The following is an 18243-nucleotide window of genomic DNA, read 5'->3' as shown; positions in this document are numbered from 1 at the left end:
TTCCAGACACCATCACAAAAATACCCCCTACACACACACACACACACACACACACACATCCCTACACCCCTACCTCAGATGGTGGTGGGACATAGAGCACTGCCATATATAGGAAGGTGGTAGCCCTTTAAATATCCCAATCTCAGTTTAGGAAGAGGGGTGGGCAACCTCTGTCGTTCTCCATTAACCTCTGAGCCAGCATGGACTGCGATTGGGGATGATGGGAGTTGTAGTCCAGTAACATATGGAGGGACACAGGTTCCTCCCCTCTAGTTTAGAGCATTAGCAATCATGTTGTTGTTGTTGTTTAGTCGTTTAGTCGTATCCGACTCTTCGTGACCCCGTGGACCAGAGCACGCCAGGCACTCCTGTCTCCCACTGCCTCCTGCAGTTTGGTCAGACTCATGCTGGTACCTTCGAGAACACTGTCCAACCATCTCTTCCTGTGTCGTCCCCTTCTCCTTGGGCCCTCCATCTTTCCCAACATCAGGGTCTTTTCCAGGGAGTCTTCTCTTCTCATGAGGTGGCCAAAGTATTGGAGCCTCAGCTTCACGATCTGTCCTTCCAATGAGCACTCAGGGCTGATTTCCTTAAGAATGGAGAGGTTTGATTTTCTTGCAGTCCATGGGACTCTCAAGAGTCTCCTCCAACACCATAATTCAAAAGCATCAATTCTTTGGTGATCAGCCTTCTTTGTGGTCCAGCTCTCACTTCCATACATCACTACTGGGAAAACCATAGCTTTAACTATACGGACCTTTGTTGGCAAGGTGATGTCTCTGCTTTTTAATAGAATTATAGAATTGTAGAGTTAGAAGGGAACAATTGAAGAAGCTAAGTTAGCATTCAGTGATTCAGGAAATGGGCTCATTCATGTCAACACTCTTGCTGTCACATTCCAAAGCAACTGAAGTTTCCAAATATTCTTTAAATGCTACCTCTTCTAGAATATGTTGCCATAATCTAATCAAGGCATGTCATATCTATGCTGATGGGAGCAGATGGTTGCAGATACTACAAAGAGACTGTTCCTATGCTAGGAATGAATAGATTTCAACCGTTCAGTTTCTTTATTTTTCTGTGAATTGGTTCTGCTGCCTGTTCCTCTTTCTTTGCCAATTAAATTCTAATTAATTTTGAAATTGGCATGTGCATATTTTTTTTCCATTCATTTGCCTTGACTTTTTTCGTTCTAACTAATCCACATGAACCAATGATCAAACGTATTGAAACAGCACTGGCAAGGGAACATGTTAGCACACATCTGCCCCAATAAAAAAAAATACCATTGCCTTGGATGAGGAGGGGATACCCATTCCCATGTGCATAAAAAAGCCCACCCAAGTAGGCACAAATTATTCTCAAAATAATTCCGTGTAGTTTTCAGTGTGCGTCTTCTGTCGTGTGCATAACTTGCAGGACAGATAAAAACCTGAAAGACTGGGATGCTGTGGCAAGAATAACTATAATCTTTACAAAATCCGGAAACTGAACAAAAATTAAACAAACCCAGCAAGCAAATTCAAGTATGAATTCTTAGTTAAGGTTACATTATTAATCATATAGTTCATGGGTAGGCAAATTAAGGTCCGGGGACCGGATCTGGCCCAATCGCCTTCTAAATCCGGCCCACGGACGGTCCGGGAATCAGCGTGCTTTTACATGAGTAGAATGTGTCCTTTTATTTAAAATGCATCTCTGGGTTATTTGTGGGGCGTAGGAATTTGTTCATCCCCCCTCCCAACTTCAAAATATAGTCTGGCCCCCCACAAAGTCTGAGGGACAGTGGACTGGCCCCCTGCTGAAAAGGTTTGCTGACCCTTGATATAGTTACTGGCTGGAACTAACACTGAGGACGTAGTTCCTGGAAAGGAGTGGCATATAAACTGAATCAGATAGTGACTCTTATGGCTTGTTGCTGTGAAAGATGCTGCTTTTTCATGGTTTCACATTGGCCAAAGGGGAAAATAGCCTTTCTGGAAGCGTGCTACCTCATAGCTGATAAGGCCAGGTAGAAGCACATGTTTTTAAGTCCCTGGAGGTGTGGTGCACAGGCAACTGGACAATCTCTAGTAGCTATGGCAACAAATAAAGACACAGGGGTGTTGTGGGATGAATACCGTATTTTTTGCTTTATAAGACTCACATTTTTCCTCCTAAAAAGTAAGGGGAAGTGTGTGTGCGTCTTATGGAGCGAATGCAGGCTGCGCAGCTATCCCAGAAGCCAGAACAGCAAGAGGCATCGCTGCTTTCGCTGCGCAGCGATCCCTCTTGCTGTTCTGGCTTCTGGGATTCAGAATATTTTTTTTTCTTGTTTTCCTCCTCCAAAAACTAGGTGCATCTTGTGGTCTGGTGCATCTTATAGAGCGAAAAATATGGTATGTAAAATGACCACATGATCCTTAGATGTTAATTCCACTGCTGTTGGTGCTCCTCCAGTGTCTTCATCAGCCTACATATTTTCTATATATCTTCTGAACCTGATCGTGAAACAATGACTTGCCAAAGTCACCTAGTATATTGATTTAATTTCAGATCTTGAATATGATTGGGAGATTCAGACAGAGATCTAGCGTTCTGTGGCAGAAGGTGCTTAAGTGTTAAATCAGAGGATAATGGAGAGGCGGCAAAGCTCTATCCTTTGTTTCCCTATAAAGTCTGAAATGCGTGTGCATGTAGCTTTTATTGTCTTCCTTTACCTTTTAAGGTGTGTTTTAAAAAACCAACCCACTGTGTTACAAACCTGCAGTAAAGTTGTCCATTTATGCAGAATATGTAGTTCACTTTCTGTAGATGTGTCTTTTTTCAAGATTAGCAAAAAGCAAAACAAAAAATAACATGTGTTGAGCACAGTAAGTGAAAATAAACAAGAGGAGCCCCATTTCCTTCAATGAATAAAATTCACAATTGCTTGGCTGTAATTTTATGAATGTTATATGCTATCAAACAGTTTTGCTGACCACAGCTTGCTGGCTCGATTTATCACAACTGATAAAAGATCTGTGGTGTCAAGCAAGAATGTAGCTACACAGAAAAGGGGAAAAGAATGGGTCATAATACAATAACATATTCTGGATGCTGTCCTTCCTTGCCAACAATTAATGGGGAAATTCATTTTATGAATCACTGTTTACAGACTTACATCTGGAGAACTTTTCAACTTGAACCTTTTCCAAAGTGTCGGATTTATGTGCCATTCCCCTGGCCCCCCCTCCAAATAGCTTTTCTCTTGTTCTTGATACAACTTGCTTAAGTAGTAGTAATCAGCGGATGTGAATAATTATGCTTTATTTTCTAGTCCTTTGGGTAGAAATCTTTGTAGTAGACTGCTAAAGTTCCTAGATAGCAGCGGGGGAAACACAGGAAAAGAGAGCACAATGATTGCAATTTGAGTTCCTGAATGATCTCTGGTGAAACTATAATACGTCTGATATTTTTAGTGCTGGACAACATAAGACCCAATTTACATGTGATCCCATGTAGTGAAGAAAACAAAGTCATGCAGCATTCTATGTGGATAGTATACTGTGTGGAGCAAATTTTACTGGGGCCTCATCTGCTCCCTGTGCAGCACTGGCCATGCATTTCTGACATGCTCATGTAGGCAGGGTATCCTGGTTTAAACACAATAACCACATGGTTTATATTTTTTTCTTATTCAGTGTCATGTTAAGATTCAGATATCACATTAAAAGCTTTAAATTGTACCCACATTCCTATTCTAGTCTAAATCTGTAGAAAGAAAATATTTTACATGTGTAGGAGGAGTATAGCATCCAGCTAACGATGAGCAAATATGCAATATAATCAGTTTTCATCCTCCACCTATCCCTACCTGTTTTTTTCCTCTGAGCTTCTTCCAGTTTCAGTGTCTAACTTGAAGGAAAACAGCTGAGAAAAGGCAATTTACAGGTGGTGAGGGCTCAGCAGTCCCCTTTCTCTCCCACCCACTTTCATAGGGCTTTGGCAGGGATTTTACCCTGACGGGTTTGCCACTCTCATGTCTAATTTGGCCTTGATTCACAGTGCTGAGAAAATAATTCTATATGTTAGAAGAGAAATGGCAACCCCCCTCCCCCCAAAAAATCAGTAATTAGCCGTAATATGGTTTTCCTTACTTCTAAAGAATAGAATCTTTACAATTTCCTTTTCTGTTCTATTTTCAGAAGTGTTTTATTTCTAGGATTTTACTGCATTTTGGACAGCCTCTTACATCACAGCCAGCAAAAAGCAATAAAGCAGCAGCATTTGTAATAAAGAGACAGAACTCATGTAATATTGTTCTTGTTTGGTCTAATGCCTGGACCATATAACACCAGTCCTCAAAGATCTGCACTGACTGCCAATTAACTATAGAGCTCAAGTCAATGTTTTGTTTACAGAGCCCTAAATATTGGGACCCAGATACCTATGGGAGTACTTCTAATAATAATAATAATAATTTATTATTTGTACCCCACCCATCTGGCTGGGTTTCCCCAGCCACTCTGGGCGGCTTCCAACAAAGATTAAAAATACATTAAAATGTCACACATTAAAAACTTCCCTAAAGAGGGCTGCCTTCACATGTCTTCTAAATGTCAGGTAGTTGTTTATCTCTTTGACATCTGATGGGAGGGCGTTCCACAGGGCAGGCGCCACTACCGAGAAGGCCCTCTGCCTGGTTCCCTGTAACTTGGCTTCTCGTAGCGAGAGAACCGCTAGAAGGCCCTCGGCGCTGGACCTCAGTGTCCGGGCAGAACGATGGGGGTGGAGACGCTCCTTCAGGTATACTGGACCGAGGCCGTTTAGGGCTTTTAAAGGTCAGCACCAACACTTTTAATTGTGCTCGGAAACGTACTGGGAGCCCATATCAACCTGCCCATGCCTTCACAGTCTGCTTGGGAGGTCATGCTGGTAGCCCCAGCCTCGAGGGAAGCCTGGGAATTTTCAACCCATTGTAGGGCCTTTCCGGTAACAGCAGCCTAATTATCGAATGTTCTCTCTCTAGAGATTCTGCCAGGGTCAAAGATGTCCAACCTGCTAAAGACTTGACTTCTCCATCAGGCATTTTAGAGAGATACCTAGATTGAGGAAACTGAGGGACTGTTCTTACTTTGTTGCCTTGCTCATGATTTTACTGTCTGTTGCTTTGTGTAATTATTATTAATGTAACCCACCCTGGGGACTTTGTACAAAAGGTGGGGCAGAAGTTTGGAAAATAAATAAACATTCACAGATTTGCTGTCAAGAAAGTTTCTGTGCACATGTACACCTGCCCACACACAAGAGCTGGTTGTAAGGCTAAGTACAAAATCAGGCTTGACTTCACTTGGCTCAGGGAAAAGGAAGGGCATATTGTGTGTCCTGCTGTTTAATAAAGGTAGAAAAAGAGGATTTTGTTGTTGTTAGGGGTTGTGTTTCAGCAGTAAAAGGAATGATTATGTTTTCCATCCTTAAGGTGGGCAACGTGCCACAACCTCTGAGTTGTAGCCCTCTCTATCATGATGGTTGTGAATCAACATGGATAAAGCTGTCGCTTCCATAGCCTGTTTCTAACTTTTTCCTGCTGGCTGTTGACCTTACAAAGGCACTTCCCACAGGTCCTTGCTCCTACCGGGTATGTTTAGTTCAGGGAGGAACTAAATATGGAAGAAAAGGAAGCGTGGTAGCAGCGAGGGTGTGTGGCTGAGCTTCTATGGGGTGGGCAGGCAAGGCAAGCTCAGGGAAGCACACTTTGGAAGAGTCTAGACTCAACCCAAGATGAGCGTGAGGGTGAGGGAAGATACTGAAATTCTAGTTTGAAAACCTCATATTTGAGATTTGGTGTGTTGAGAAATCCTATAGTGTGTGAACTGCTGGTTTTTTAAAGGCAGAAAGCGTCTTTCTTTTTGCTTTCTCCAGTTTAGAAGATACCTCTGGGTTCATACAATGGCCCAGTTCTCATGTAGAGTTAAACTGTAGTTTAACTGTAGTTAGTGTAATACAGGGCTCAATTTTCCCCTAGTCCTGCTGCTACAATGCCACTTGTAAGCAAGCCGGAGGCTGGCTTGTAGTGATGTCTGAACCAGAGTTCATGGTTTGTTTCTTCCAAAGTAACCATGAGCTGTATGCCAAGTACAAACCTTGACTTCTGATCATAGTTTGTTTGGAAGAAAGAAATCAAAACCTTGGCATATTTCCTGTTTTTATGTCAGCAGGGGAAGAGCAAAGTGTGGACTGTGTTAGTTGTGCGACCTAGTATGCATATTTATTTAAACTATGGTTTAATGCTACATATGAACCTGGCCAACATAACTTTAAAAAAAATATTTTTTTTTTGGAACTTCATAAAGTACGTGATGCATCTGGAAGAAGAACCTGGCCACTAGACAAAATGGTTGTAAAATATGACAAGGATGGAAGCGGGTTAAAAGGCCTTTGAAAATGTGACTTGTTTCCTCCTTCACAGAGGAACAAAATTGTTAGCATGATGTGGTTAAAAAAAATAGCGAAAACATTAGGGTTGTCGTGATAAATAAGTAGCTGCAGTATAATCTTCCACTGTCCTTTTTAAGCTCTTAGCCTATGCGTGCAAACACCCTTGTTTTTTTCTTTCTTTAAGGAAATACAGTAATTGTATGCCTGCATAAGGAAAATAATACAATGGGGAAAATCACTTTTGCTTTTAATACTGCTACATTCTAACAGTCCAAGTTGACAAGTAGATCTTAACACACCTCTGACATCAAAACCAAAATCAGGATGTCTTACTTACTTCCAGCCAATAGCATGAGGTGCCTTATGGCAAAGTGACATTTTTTGACAGTGATTAAGTTACCTTGGACGGAAAAGTTGTGCTGATGCCTAATGAAATAGTTAGTATCAAAGGTATTAATTTTCAAGGCTTTTTAACCTTTGGGATTTTAGTTTTGAAAATAAGCTTTCAGAATTTTTACTCATGTGCAGAAACCTTATATGTGCTAATGGGCTACGTGACATTTTACTCATAATTTCAGTGTTACAAAATATTGTTTAAAGGGCATTATTTCAATGAAACTTTAGTGGCTTATTATGTTCACAAAGTTTTAATCTTGGATTTTATCTGAGAAACAAGGGTTGCATACATAAGAAGCTTAGAGAAATAGTTTTCATGTTTTTCTTTAGCTGTCTTGCACATAGAAAGGAGTGTCCTGCGTTCAGTTGAAAATATATAATGCAGGAATTGATTGTGTTCATGCAGCTGTCAGTTAAATGTTACATTGCTGTATTATCAGCAGCAGATACAGCTTATGCTTTGTTTTGGCAATGGGCACGTTCCAAAGAGCATGATTCAAATTCCCCTATGTGCTGAGACGCTTTTCCCTGTTCATGATGGAAAATGTCCTATGCATTGGACTTTTCCATGCATATTGGAGCTTTTTCTGAGATTAAAGCTGCCATTATGTGTACATATCTCTGCATGCATTGAGGCTACTCCATGATTTATCGCTGTTTCCCATTTTCTTTTGTGAAATAATACGCTCTGTACATAATATGGAGTTTCTTTTTGTAAGTGTACATCTTCCTTTTTGGTTTTCAGGGCTGTTTTAAAGAGCTGCTTTCAACTTGGGGCTCATCCACATTTAACTTTCACCCTATGCTTTCTAAACACAGGTCCGTGTTTTAAAGCGCCGTATCCTCGTGCTTGTCCCACCCACCCCCACGCTTTTCCCGCAAAAGCCCACTCTTCAAAGCTGAATTGGAACAAATGACAATGTTGTTCCACTTTAAACTTTAGGTAGGGGTTCACATGAATAAATGCAACATCATTTTTAAAAATCCACTGACGTAGAAAACAAGATGTCAGAGAAGAGTGCAGCCTTGTCTCTTCTCCACCATGCTAGCTTTCCATGTATGGAAATCTTCCTTCTCCATGGGTGAAGATTTCATCACATGCATTTGAATCTACAGTCTGAAGTGGTGATGGCTCACTGCACCCCATCCCATCTTGAGGAATTCCTTGCCCAGTCAGACAGTTGACTAGCCTAGCAACTAAGACAGTTGCTTCGAGAAGCAATACTCTTCGCAGTGGAAGCCAGTCCATGAGTGTGAATAGGGCACTGACCCATTAACCTCCATCAATTTTCTCTTTCCTGCCTTCTTATATACTACCAGTTCATGGGATGGCACTGCCTCGGGTTCCTTCTCCTTGACTTGGTCCACTTGGGCTGTATTTGGCTAACAGTTAATGAACCACTCATAATTTTCTTGCATTTTGAGTGATGTTAAAAAATCAGTTTAATTCGTTTTATATCTATATTCCTTTAGTTTACAAATATTTCATTTGCAACTTAGGTGCCTGTACTACCATCCCAGAGGAAAGACCACCCTCACCAGACACTACAACATTGTTTACCAACCACAGGAACCTCACCAAACAGGAGACTGAAACTGGTAAGTGGATAAAGTATTTTCTTATATTAGCTAAAAGACAAATATGTTCATACATATGGATTCTGTATGAATGTATAGGGAACGTCAGCTTTGTTTCAAAGTAACTCGAGATTGCTTTGGAGTGTTTCCTCTTTAGTCTTCTATAGGATCCATTTAGGCAATTTATTCAAATGTTGTGGTTTTTCATTGCAGATTGGATAGAGTATATAACCACTAGCAGGGAGTGCCCAGTGCTGCCCAGGAATTGTTAGAAACCAAAAAATGTGATTTGTAGATAGTGCAATTTGTGAGTTGGGATCCTCATGCTACAAACAGGTGAAGTTACACCAAAGTTTCATTTTGGTCCACCATCTTGATTCAAAATGGCACCTGTTTTCCAAACATCAGTGAAGTCTGCTGTCTCCCACCTCAGGAAGCCTTGTGCTGAGTTTGGTGACAAAATCTCGAGAGGTGGCCAAGCCTATGCCCAAACTGGAGAAGTCATGTCAAAGTAATGTTTTGGTCCGCCACCTTCAGGGGCATAACATGTGGCGGGAGGGAGACACATTTTTTAGGGGCACATTTGGCTCCTCCTGCCGCCCTTCCAGCCCTGCACCGCTTTGTGAAGGATCAGGTCCCAGACTCACAAAGTGGCGCAGGGTTGGCAGGACACAAGGCCTCGCTTTGTGAGGCTGGGATTGAAAGGTGCATGGCTGTTGCGTCATTTCACCCTGCCCACAGGCATTGGGGGGATTCACATACCAAGGGCCTCTTCGGCCAACTGGGCTCCCCCTTGCGTAGGCAGGCAGGTGGCACAGCTCAGCGCCGCTTGGCTCTGGTGGGGGTGGGTTGCTCCAGCGGTGTTGGCAGTGAGGCTTGGGCTGGCGCAGGTGGCTCCATTCATGTGTGTGCATATGTTTGCCCTAGGTACCAGTACACCACGCTGTATCAATGGAGGGCAACTCATGACTATAAAACTGACCTGTCTCCGAGTTGCAAAGTATGGCAGTGAAAGTGGAGGCAACTCAGTTTATTTAAGTTTTTCATTGCTGGGGTTTATGTGGATAAAAACAGAGTCATTGTGTTTGTGACGAATGTATAAACAGGTTTATTATGTTAAGATATGAAATACAATGTTGATGACACAATGTCTGCAAAGACTGTGGGTGCTCTTGGGAACTATGAAATGGTGTTAACTTAAGATCGAGAAGTGTACTTGGGCAAATTTATTATGAAGTTTGCGAAGTTCATGTCCTCCTATTGTTTATTCTTCGCAGAGATACCCAAAATTTCTTTATCAATGGCTAGTCACATCTTTGTTCATGGTCTATTATATATGCATATTTTGTAAGGCAATCTCAACCTTGGCTTTCAAACAGGTAGTGTCAAAATATTCTTTGAAAGTTCAGTTAAGTAAACTTGTTGGCAATCTGCTTTGGCGATGTCTCTAACGGCACAACACAAATTTGCAAGTTGCTTAAGTTCTGGATTCTGTTACTTGAAATGTAACAAAATGGTCAAAGGCCTGGAAACGATGCCTTATGAGGAACGGCTAAGGGAGCTGGGCATGTTTAGCCTGGAGAAGAGGAGGTTAAGGGGTGATATGATAGCCATGTTCAAATATATAAAAGGATGTCACATAGAGGAGGGAGAAAGGTTGTTTTCTGCTGCTCCAAAGAAGTGGACACGGAGCAATGGATCCAAACTACAAGAAGATTCCACCTAAACATTAGGAGGAACTTCTTGACAGTAAGAGCTGTTTGACAGTGGAATTTGCTGCCAAGGAGTGTGGTGGAGTCTCCTTCTTTGGAGGTCTTTAAGCAGAGGCTTGACAACCATATGTCAGGAGTGCTCTGATGGTGTTTCCTGCTTGGCAGGGGGTTGGACTCGATGGCCCTTGTGGTCTCTTCCAACTCTATGATTCTATGAAATAGTCTAGTTTGTACCATTTCTATGTAAGCACCACAACACAATTATATGGAATGATAATGTAGCACTTTAAATGTCTGAGTAAACCTAGGGGGAAATAATAATTACTTTTCTTATAATTAATTCATTGTTATATTTTCAACATATTTGCACATTGCCCGATCTTCAATATAGGTGCCTTTTTGAGACTTTGAAAATATTGATATTTGTATATTGAGGGGAAGTACAAGATAACTTAGAAATCAATCAATAAATGTTACAGCTCACTATTAGAAGGGAAGATAACATTCAATATTTTTCCATTTTAATCACCATTTATTTATTGTATTAAAAATCATTGGCAAACCTTTCACCCAAAAAGGGCCCTTAAAGTGGTATTCAGAAAAAAAGTAAAAAGTTTAAAATAGAATCCTTTACAGCAGAGGTAGCATCAATAAACATCATGGACATTTTTCACTAGTTAGCAGATTGTCAATAAGGAGGGGGACAGATGAATCTCCTGTGGAGGGAGTATTACATACAGTCTGCCCCACATTCTCATCCGATGTACCTCTTCAAGATAGTAGGATGTGGCGCTCAACTCTCCTCAGAAGGCAGACATTTTATTGTTTTCTAAAATTGGCTGTGCTCTTTATATTTAACCTGCTGTTACTCACACTCTGGTGTAATATAAGTACAAATCAATAAGTACTAAAATATTGCAGCCAGGTTGTAAACTTGTAAGTCAGCTCTTTGCATTTGAAAATCTACTTGTCTGGCGGCTTTCCAAATATCTAAGTGTGAACCAGCTGCCTGCCTAAGGTAGTCTCAGCTTGAATTAGTCTTTCTTCTTTCTTTCTTTTTGTATTTCCGTTTCACTGCTTGGTACCTATAATTTTATACAGCAAACTTTTAAAAATTGATTTCCTGCTCATGCCTCTTTCACTTGTGGCTGGATTTAAAACATACAATCTATTCTATTTCTTTATTATTATGTGTATCCTAATTGGATAGAATTCTCTCATTCAAGGCCATGCACTTCAGTGCTCGATGGCTACATGAGAATGCAATGTGGTGAAGAAATCCTGTTTCACTGCCATCATTGCCACACGATTGTCACAGTAATTTGCTCAGATACATCCTGAGATTTATACCACCTAGACATTAGCCACTGCTACTTCCTGCTACTTTCCCTGCAACTCTCCAGTATATCAAGAAACCATGTGAATTCCTCAGCAGCTGAGAGGGCACCTTGAGAGGGCACTCTCCATTTTTGCTGCTCTACAATGATACCGGGGCCTTCACAGCACCTGGAGGACTACAGTTTCCCCTTCCTTAAAACCTTATGCAGGTTAAGACATGGTTACATTACTGACTGCTGGGTTAGGAAGGTGTGTCTACTTAGCACCCCATTTGTGGCATACTCTCGCCGGGGAGACTTGTTGTTTGTTGTTGTTTAGTCGTTCAGTCGTGTCCGACTCTTCGTGACCCCATGGACCAGAGCACGCCAGGCACTCCTGTCTTCCACTGCCACCCGCAGTTTGGTCAGATTCATGTTTGTAGCTTCAAGAACACTGTCTAACCATCTCGTCCTCTGTCGTCCCCTTCTCCTTGTGCCCTCCATCTTTCCCAACATCAGGGTCTTTTCCAGGGAGTCTTCTCTTCTCATGAGGTGGCCAAAGTATTGGAGCCTCAGCTTCACGATCTGTCCTTCCAGTGAGCACTCAGGGCTGATTTCCTTAAGAATGGATGCATTTGATCTTCTTGCAGTCCATGGGACTCTCAAGAGTCTCCTCCAGCACCATAATTCAAAAGCGTCAATTCTTCGGTGATCAGCCTTCTTTATGGTCCAGCTCTCACTTCCATACATCACTACTGGGAAAACCATAGCTTTTACTATACGGACCTTTGTTGGCAAGGTGATTGATGTCTCTACTTTTTAAAATGCTGTCTAGGTTTGCCATTGCTTTCCTCCCAAGAAGCAGGCGTCTTTTAATTTCGTGGCTGCTGTCACCATCTGCAGTGACTTGCCTGGTAGCAAATCTTTTATGTATTGGGACCAGCTGAAGACCTTTCTATTTTAGGTCAGGCCTTTTCACATAATACCTAGCTAATTTTAGTGTGCCTGACAAATTTTGTTTATGTAACTCATTTTACTCGGGGTATTTAAAAAAAATAGTTTATAGTTTCTTGCAGTTTTAATCCATATATCCACTGTGTTACAGAAACCATTCTGATTATTGTTCTATATTGCTTATAATTTTTTTGAGACAGGGCAGTATATAAATACATAAATTAATCTCTTCCCCAAAAATGTTTCCAGACTGATATACAACAGAAATATCAAGAAGAACATATCTAGTAAAAATGAAATATGCATAGCAATTATAGATGTGTATGTATTATACATACACATACACATACATTGCATTTGTTAGTTTTTTTATACAAACAAATCTCAAAGTGACTCAAAATCAAATGCAAACAGATAAAATCACTGAGAAGCCAAATTTTAAACCATGTACAATACAAATTTCTAAAATGCTTATCCAACAATACAAACCTTATCCCACCTCACTAAAACATGAGCAGCATAGTTGAGGCCAACTTAATCACCCAAAGGTGGGATAAATAAATAAAAATTAGCCTGGTGCCTAAAAACTGACAGAAGGAGCCATGGCTGAAGAAGCCCATTCTTGTGTAGCTACTCTCTGCACCCAGAGAAGGACCTCTGATCACAGGGTCCAAGCTGGTTCATGTGCGGAGAGAAAGTCCTTGAAGAATTTTGGTCCTGAGCCACATAAGTCTTTTTGGGTCAGAGCCAGCACTTCAAATTGAGCCTAGAAATTAAGCAGTAGCCTGCACAATCTGACCAGAATTGGTATAATATGCTCGCTTTCTAAACTGTTTTCAAAGGCAGCCCCATTTCTAATGCATTGCAATAATCTAACCTAGAGGTTACCAGAACATAGACAACTGAAGCGAGGTTTTCTCTGTCCAGATTGGATCCCAACTGGACTGCCTGTCAAAGCTGGTGGCAGGCTTTCTGTGCCCCCAAATTTATTTGGAGATCCAGAATACCCCCAAGTTACACACCTGCTTGTTTAGGAAAAGTGCAACCAGATTACCTAAGGTTACTCTAAGCAACTTTGGAAGTTAAAAACCAAAGGATGAGATACACACATATTTCATTTTTGCAACTTAAGTTCAAAATAGTATATCATCTCTATTAATAACGTTATCATTAAAATATGTTTCTAATTTCTTGTGCTCCCTATATCTATAATCTTTTCTACAACCATGGTACTAGAGACCCTGAGCCAGTTCAGACATTAAAAATCTATTTTCCATGGATCATGCTGTGTACTTTGGCGGTCTCCAAGGAGAATGGTAATGCCTGCTCTAGCATTTCCATAGATACACCTGCAGCTTCCCGGTGGCCATGTCTGCAGTAGTAGCAGGATATTTTTCAGTTATGACAACCACTGGAAACTCCTAGATAGCAGTAAAAGTGGATACACAGGGTCACTTATTAGTGTTCTCCTCAATATATCCACATTGTGTGGGGAAATATTGTGTGGAAAAGATTTTATGTATCAGAACCTACCTTCTTTCATGTTGGTGTTAATTGCAGAATACATCTTCTGTTTTTCTTTTCTTTTGTTTCTAATCTCTGAATTCATCCTGGAAGGTGATGGGTTTGGAAGCACGAGTTTAAACAAACATTGTCTCTTAGTTTAAACTCAGTTATTAAAGAATCAAGCACATGCTTTAATTTTCTTGCGATAAGAGTGTTATGACAGCTTGCAGAGAGTCAGGGTGGATACTAAATGATGATGGAAATAATGTCTTATCACTTGTTTGGAAAAAAAGCACCTGCCGTTCTTCATTCATATATATATATATATATATATATATATATATATATATATATGTATATGGAAGCAAAAATAACCCAAACTTTAAAACACAAATTAACAGAATTGTAAAAGGGCAGCAAAAAGCAAAACTGCAAGGAGCAGCACTAATGATCAACACACAAAATAACAATAGAACAGTTTGTTTAAAAGGGAAAGCTGTCAGTTACCAGCAGAATACAAAAAGGAAGAAAAACTAATAATAATAAAAAATAAATTCTATTTTTACCCCGCCCTCCCCAGCTGAAGCTGGGCTCAGGGCAGCTAACAACAATCAAAATAATCCAACATTCTAGCCATTCAGCCAAGGAGTTCCACATACAAGACACCACCTCAGAATCAGCTCTCTTATTTGTTCCCAGAAATGTGCCTCAGAAGGCAATGGCACATGCAAGAGAGGCATAACGACTGATCTTGAAGGATGGGCTGACTCACTTAAGAGGAGACGGTCCTTCAGGTAGCTTGGTTCGAATCCAGACTTGCATCACCTTCATGTTCGCTTCCATTAAGGCTCTGAGAGTCTCTGTTAACAGGGCCAAACTAGCTGCAGTGCCTGTTAGCAATTGCATGGATGCCTTTTTTTTTACAGTAAAATGCATCTGAATCACCTTCTGGGCTAAACTAGCAACTCACTACCTCTGAATTAGTAGGGTATAAACACTGGATCATGCTGACATATTTCAGAAAATACGGTTTCTCTTTATTGAGAATATTGATGGCTTGCTAGCCTGTAAGTTCATAACGCATAAAGTATGTCATCAGATATACAGAGTTTGATTAAAGGCAGAAGAACTAATAACCACAAGCAGTGGGGCAACTTCAGCTGATTAATTGGAAGGCCTATTTTAATCAGTGAAGCTGTAAGTTAAAGGCACACATGCAATTTTGGCTTTTTATTGTGCTATATTAGTGTAATGAGAAACGAGAAAGGAAATATTATAGCTGGCCTTTCCTTCAAACAGTGAGGGATGATTTTCAGAGCCTGTGTTGAGGATCCGCATAGACATCTGCCAATGACCCACACCCCAGAAGTGCTTCCTTCTCTTCAGCATGGAGCCTACTTAGTCACTTGCCTCTCACCCTGGCCTGGAATAGCAGCAGTCAGTGGTGTAGCATGGGTGTGCGTGCACAGGGATGGTTGCCTCCAGCACAAAATGGTTAGGGGTGCAAAATTTCAACACCAGTGCTGCCTCAATACAGCTCTACACTCCCGTCACTGGGCTGTGTTGAAAACGGCTTCTCTGTGCAAACCAGGACGTGACAAACAATGGAACAACTCTTCTTTTCCTATCTCTGCAGCTGTAATGCCTAGGCAGTTGAATGCTCATGCATACTCCATCCGTTTCCCTCCCGCCCCCACATGGCCCTGGGCACTGGCAACCCACGCTACGCCACTGGCAGCAGTGGTGAGAAGGAGGGAGAGTCAGTGGCTTTCATGCTCATTGGTGCTGTTTGGCAAGCAGTGGCAAGATAGAGGGTAACAGGAATTGGCATCAGTGCTAGCAAGAGGGTAGCCTCAGTAAGAAGAAGGCTCATTGAAGGTATCGTCCCAAGGACATGCACCCCACAAAAATCTGGAGCCAGTACTAATAGTTTTCATTTATTGATTTGTAAGTTATCTCACAAAAGCACTTAGATTATAGAGTTGGTAATATGCAAGATTATTGAATGCAATTTATTAATCTGTTAAAATTCAGGTCTTTAATCAGCTGCAAAGTGGCCCTCGTAATGCAACAAGAAATTGATGTAAGCTTAGCCAGGTTGAAGGTTCATTACAAAGATATTGCTTATATAATTTTTCTTCTATGTAGCTGGCATGTAGCTCAGTGACTTCAACAAAGTTTCTTGAGGTTTGCAACGTTGCATTGGGTCCTCTGTAGGGCTTTGTTCAATAGAGCTCAAAGGATATCATTATTCCTCTTTCTTGCTATTTCCTATAGTTGACTTGCATTCAAACTGACATTTTAAAATGAAATTTGGCAGCTTTTGAGTTCATAAGATAGATATGGAAAATAGAATTAAATTGTATTTAAAGATTTATGAAGTCCAGATTTGGACTAAACTTTAACATGCTCTACTTTTGTCCCAAATAACATGCCTTTGTCTGATAGAATCGCTTGTGTGGGAATATATATATATATATGATAAACAACAGCTTCATAACATTATATGAAGTTGTGTTCCATTTTTGAAATAGTACCAGGAAAATTTAAATTACAGTTTTAATATAAAAAGCTATGCACCTCAGATCTTTCCAAAATCAAGCTCTTCCTTATTCAGACCACCATTTAAGTAATGCAAAGAAAAGAGAAGCCCTTGCTTCCTTGTTCCTTTCCAACGACATTTTATGGTCATTTAAGACACTTAAAAAAGTTATAATTAAATTCAAATTGGTTGATTAATTGGAATATCCAAATGTCTGACACCTTCTAAATGTTCATGCAAAGAAAAGAAAAGAAAAGAAAAGAAAAGCTAAAATTGTCCTGCCTAAAGATTTTCAACTATAATCATGCAATTCATCCCTTGCATGAAGAGAGCAGCTTCCAGCTGCCCAGCCCCATTCTCTTGTCTCTGAGGTGCTCAGAAGGCACAGCTACCTGGAAGCAGCATTTCCATCACCATGTGAATTGGGCCCTCTGACCCACTCCTCCCAGGACTGGAAAGGGGTTAGTTTAACCTCCAGTTTGCTAGTAAAACTGAATTACCGTGTCATGAAATGATGCATGTCTAAAAAGTGTGTCACCAACATGAAAACTCTGGAAAGCTCTGTTCTATGGAATACCTCATTGAATCCAACACTGGAAGGATGCATCCTGGTTTGTAGGACAAAAAGAAGGCAAACTACAGAGATTTCAAGGACAAGAAAATGAGACAGATGCAATGAACGTGCACAGCATGGAAGGGGGAGACACCAGCTCTTTAGGTCCTCAGCGATTCATACTGTTTGGTGTCCAAACAGCATTCTCATCAATCACAGCTCTGACTTCACTTATTGGTGTTGAAAGGTGGAAGCAGCCAAACTAGCTCATCTCAAAGAAACAGCTTAGTAGGGTAGCATAACTTACTTTCTTTTTTATATATATAATTAATTTTTATTCAATTTCCAATACACATTCTATCCAAATTTGACATTCGCATTAAACATATACATCTTTTGGACTTCCTTCAGCCTATCTGACAATTCTCCCTATTATCACTACATTTCACATTTCTTAAATTTATATTGCACTTTACCACTCTTAATCTTAACCTATCTTTCAAACAACATTTCAATCAATCTTTTTCACAAAGCTTCTTGAAAGCCAACAAGCGTTAGTTGTTCCTCACATACATTTTTGATATATTCTGTAAATTTATTCCAGTCCTCGGAAAATCTCTGGTCACATTGGTTCCTTATTCTCCCAGTCAATATGTCCATCTCTGCATATTCCATCAACTTCATTCTCCATTCTTCCTTGGTCGGCATTTCTTCCTGCTTCCATTTCTGGGCCATCAAGATTCTTGCCGCTGTCACTGCATACCTAAATAGTTTCACATCGTTCCTTCTAATATCATTCCCTATTATTCCTAATAGAAATGCTTCTGGTTTCTTAATAAAAGTATATTTCAACATTTTCTTCATCTCATTATAAATCATTTCCCAGAAGCATTTCACTTTCTTACATTCCCACCATATATGGTATAACTTACTTTCTAAGAGGGCTAGAAACTTTTATAAGCTGAAAGCTCAAGGTGTGAGGTCCCTGCTGGCTGTGGTTTGGTACATCAGTACCCTCAATATCTATTTCTTGGTTGCCCTGCTTGGAAGGGAGGGTCCAAAGGGATGATACCAAAGGACATCAGTCAGTGAAGAGAGCAGATGAAGGCAGAGAGCTCCTGCGTGAGAGATTGTTGCACTCCAGGGAAGCCATGCAGTTTCTGACATTACTTTTGATATAGCTTCATTGTGAGGGATTTTTATAAGTTACTTTGAGAGATTCTACAGTCTCTAAAGTGAGATATATGTTTTCTGCTGCTCCAGAGAAGCGGACACGGAGCAATGGAT

The 18243-nt window shown here is 40.6% G+C and overlaps 1 protein-coding gene across 7 annotated transcripts in view; it reads left to right on the top strand.

The window, feature by feature from the left end:
• BBS9 (Bardet-Biedl syndrome 9) overlaps positions 1–18243 on the top strand; it is a 228402-nt gene that overhangs the window by 121807 nt on the left and 88352 nt on the right. For 5 of the 7 annotated variants that reach the window (XM_083407022.1, XM_083407023.1, XM_083407021.1 and 2 more), the window contains exon 21: positions 8296–8394. In XM_083407022.1, the coding sequence (XP_083263148.1) occupies positions 8296–8394 (99 nt within the window). Of the gene's footprint in view, positions 1–8295; positions 9879–10307; positions 11723–12304; positions 12976–18243 lie in introns of those variants that run through there. The other 2 variants (XR_014503855.1, XR_014503856.1) reach the window with 1 other exon arrangement.

Source organism: Podarcis tiliguerta (genome assembly GCF_965153285.1).
Source record: "Podarcis tiliguerta genome assembly, chromosome: 12".
NCBI classification, from domain to species: Eukaryota; Metazoa; Chordata; class Lepidosauria; order Squamata; family Lacertidae; genus Podarcis; species Podarcis tiliguerta.
The sequence above is the reverse complement of the archived record's forward strand: the minus strand, read 5'-3'. Positions and strand labels throughout refer to the sequence as shown.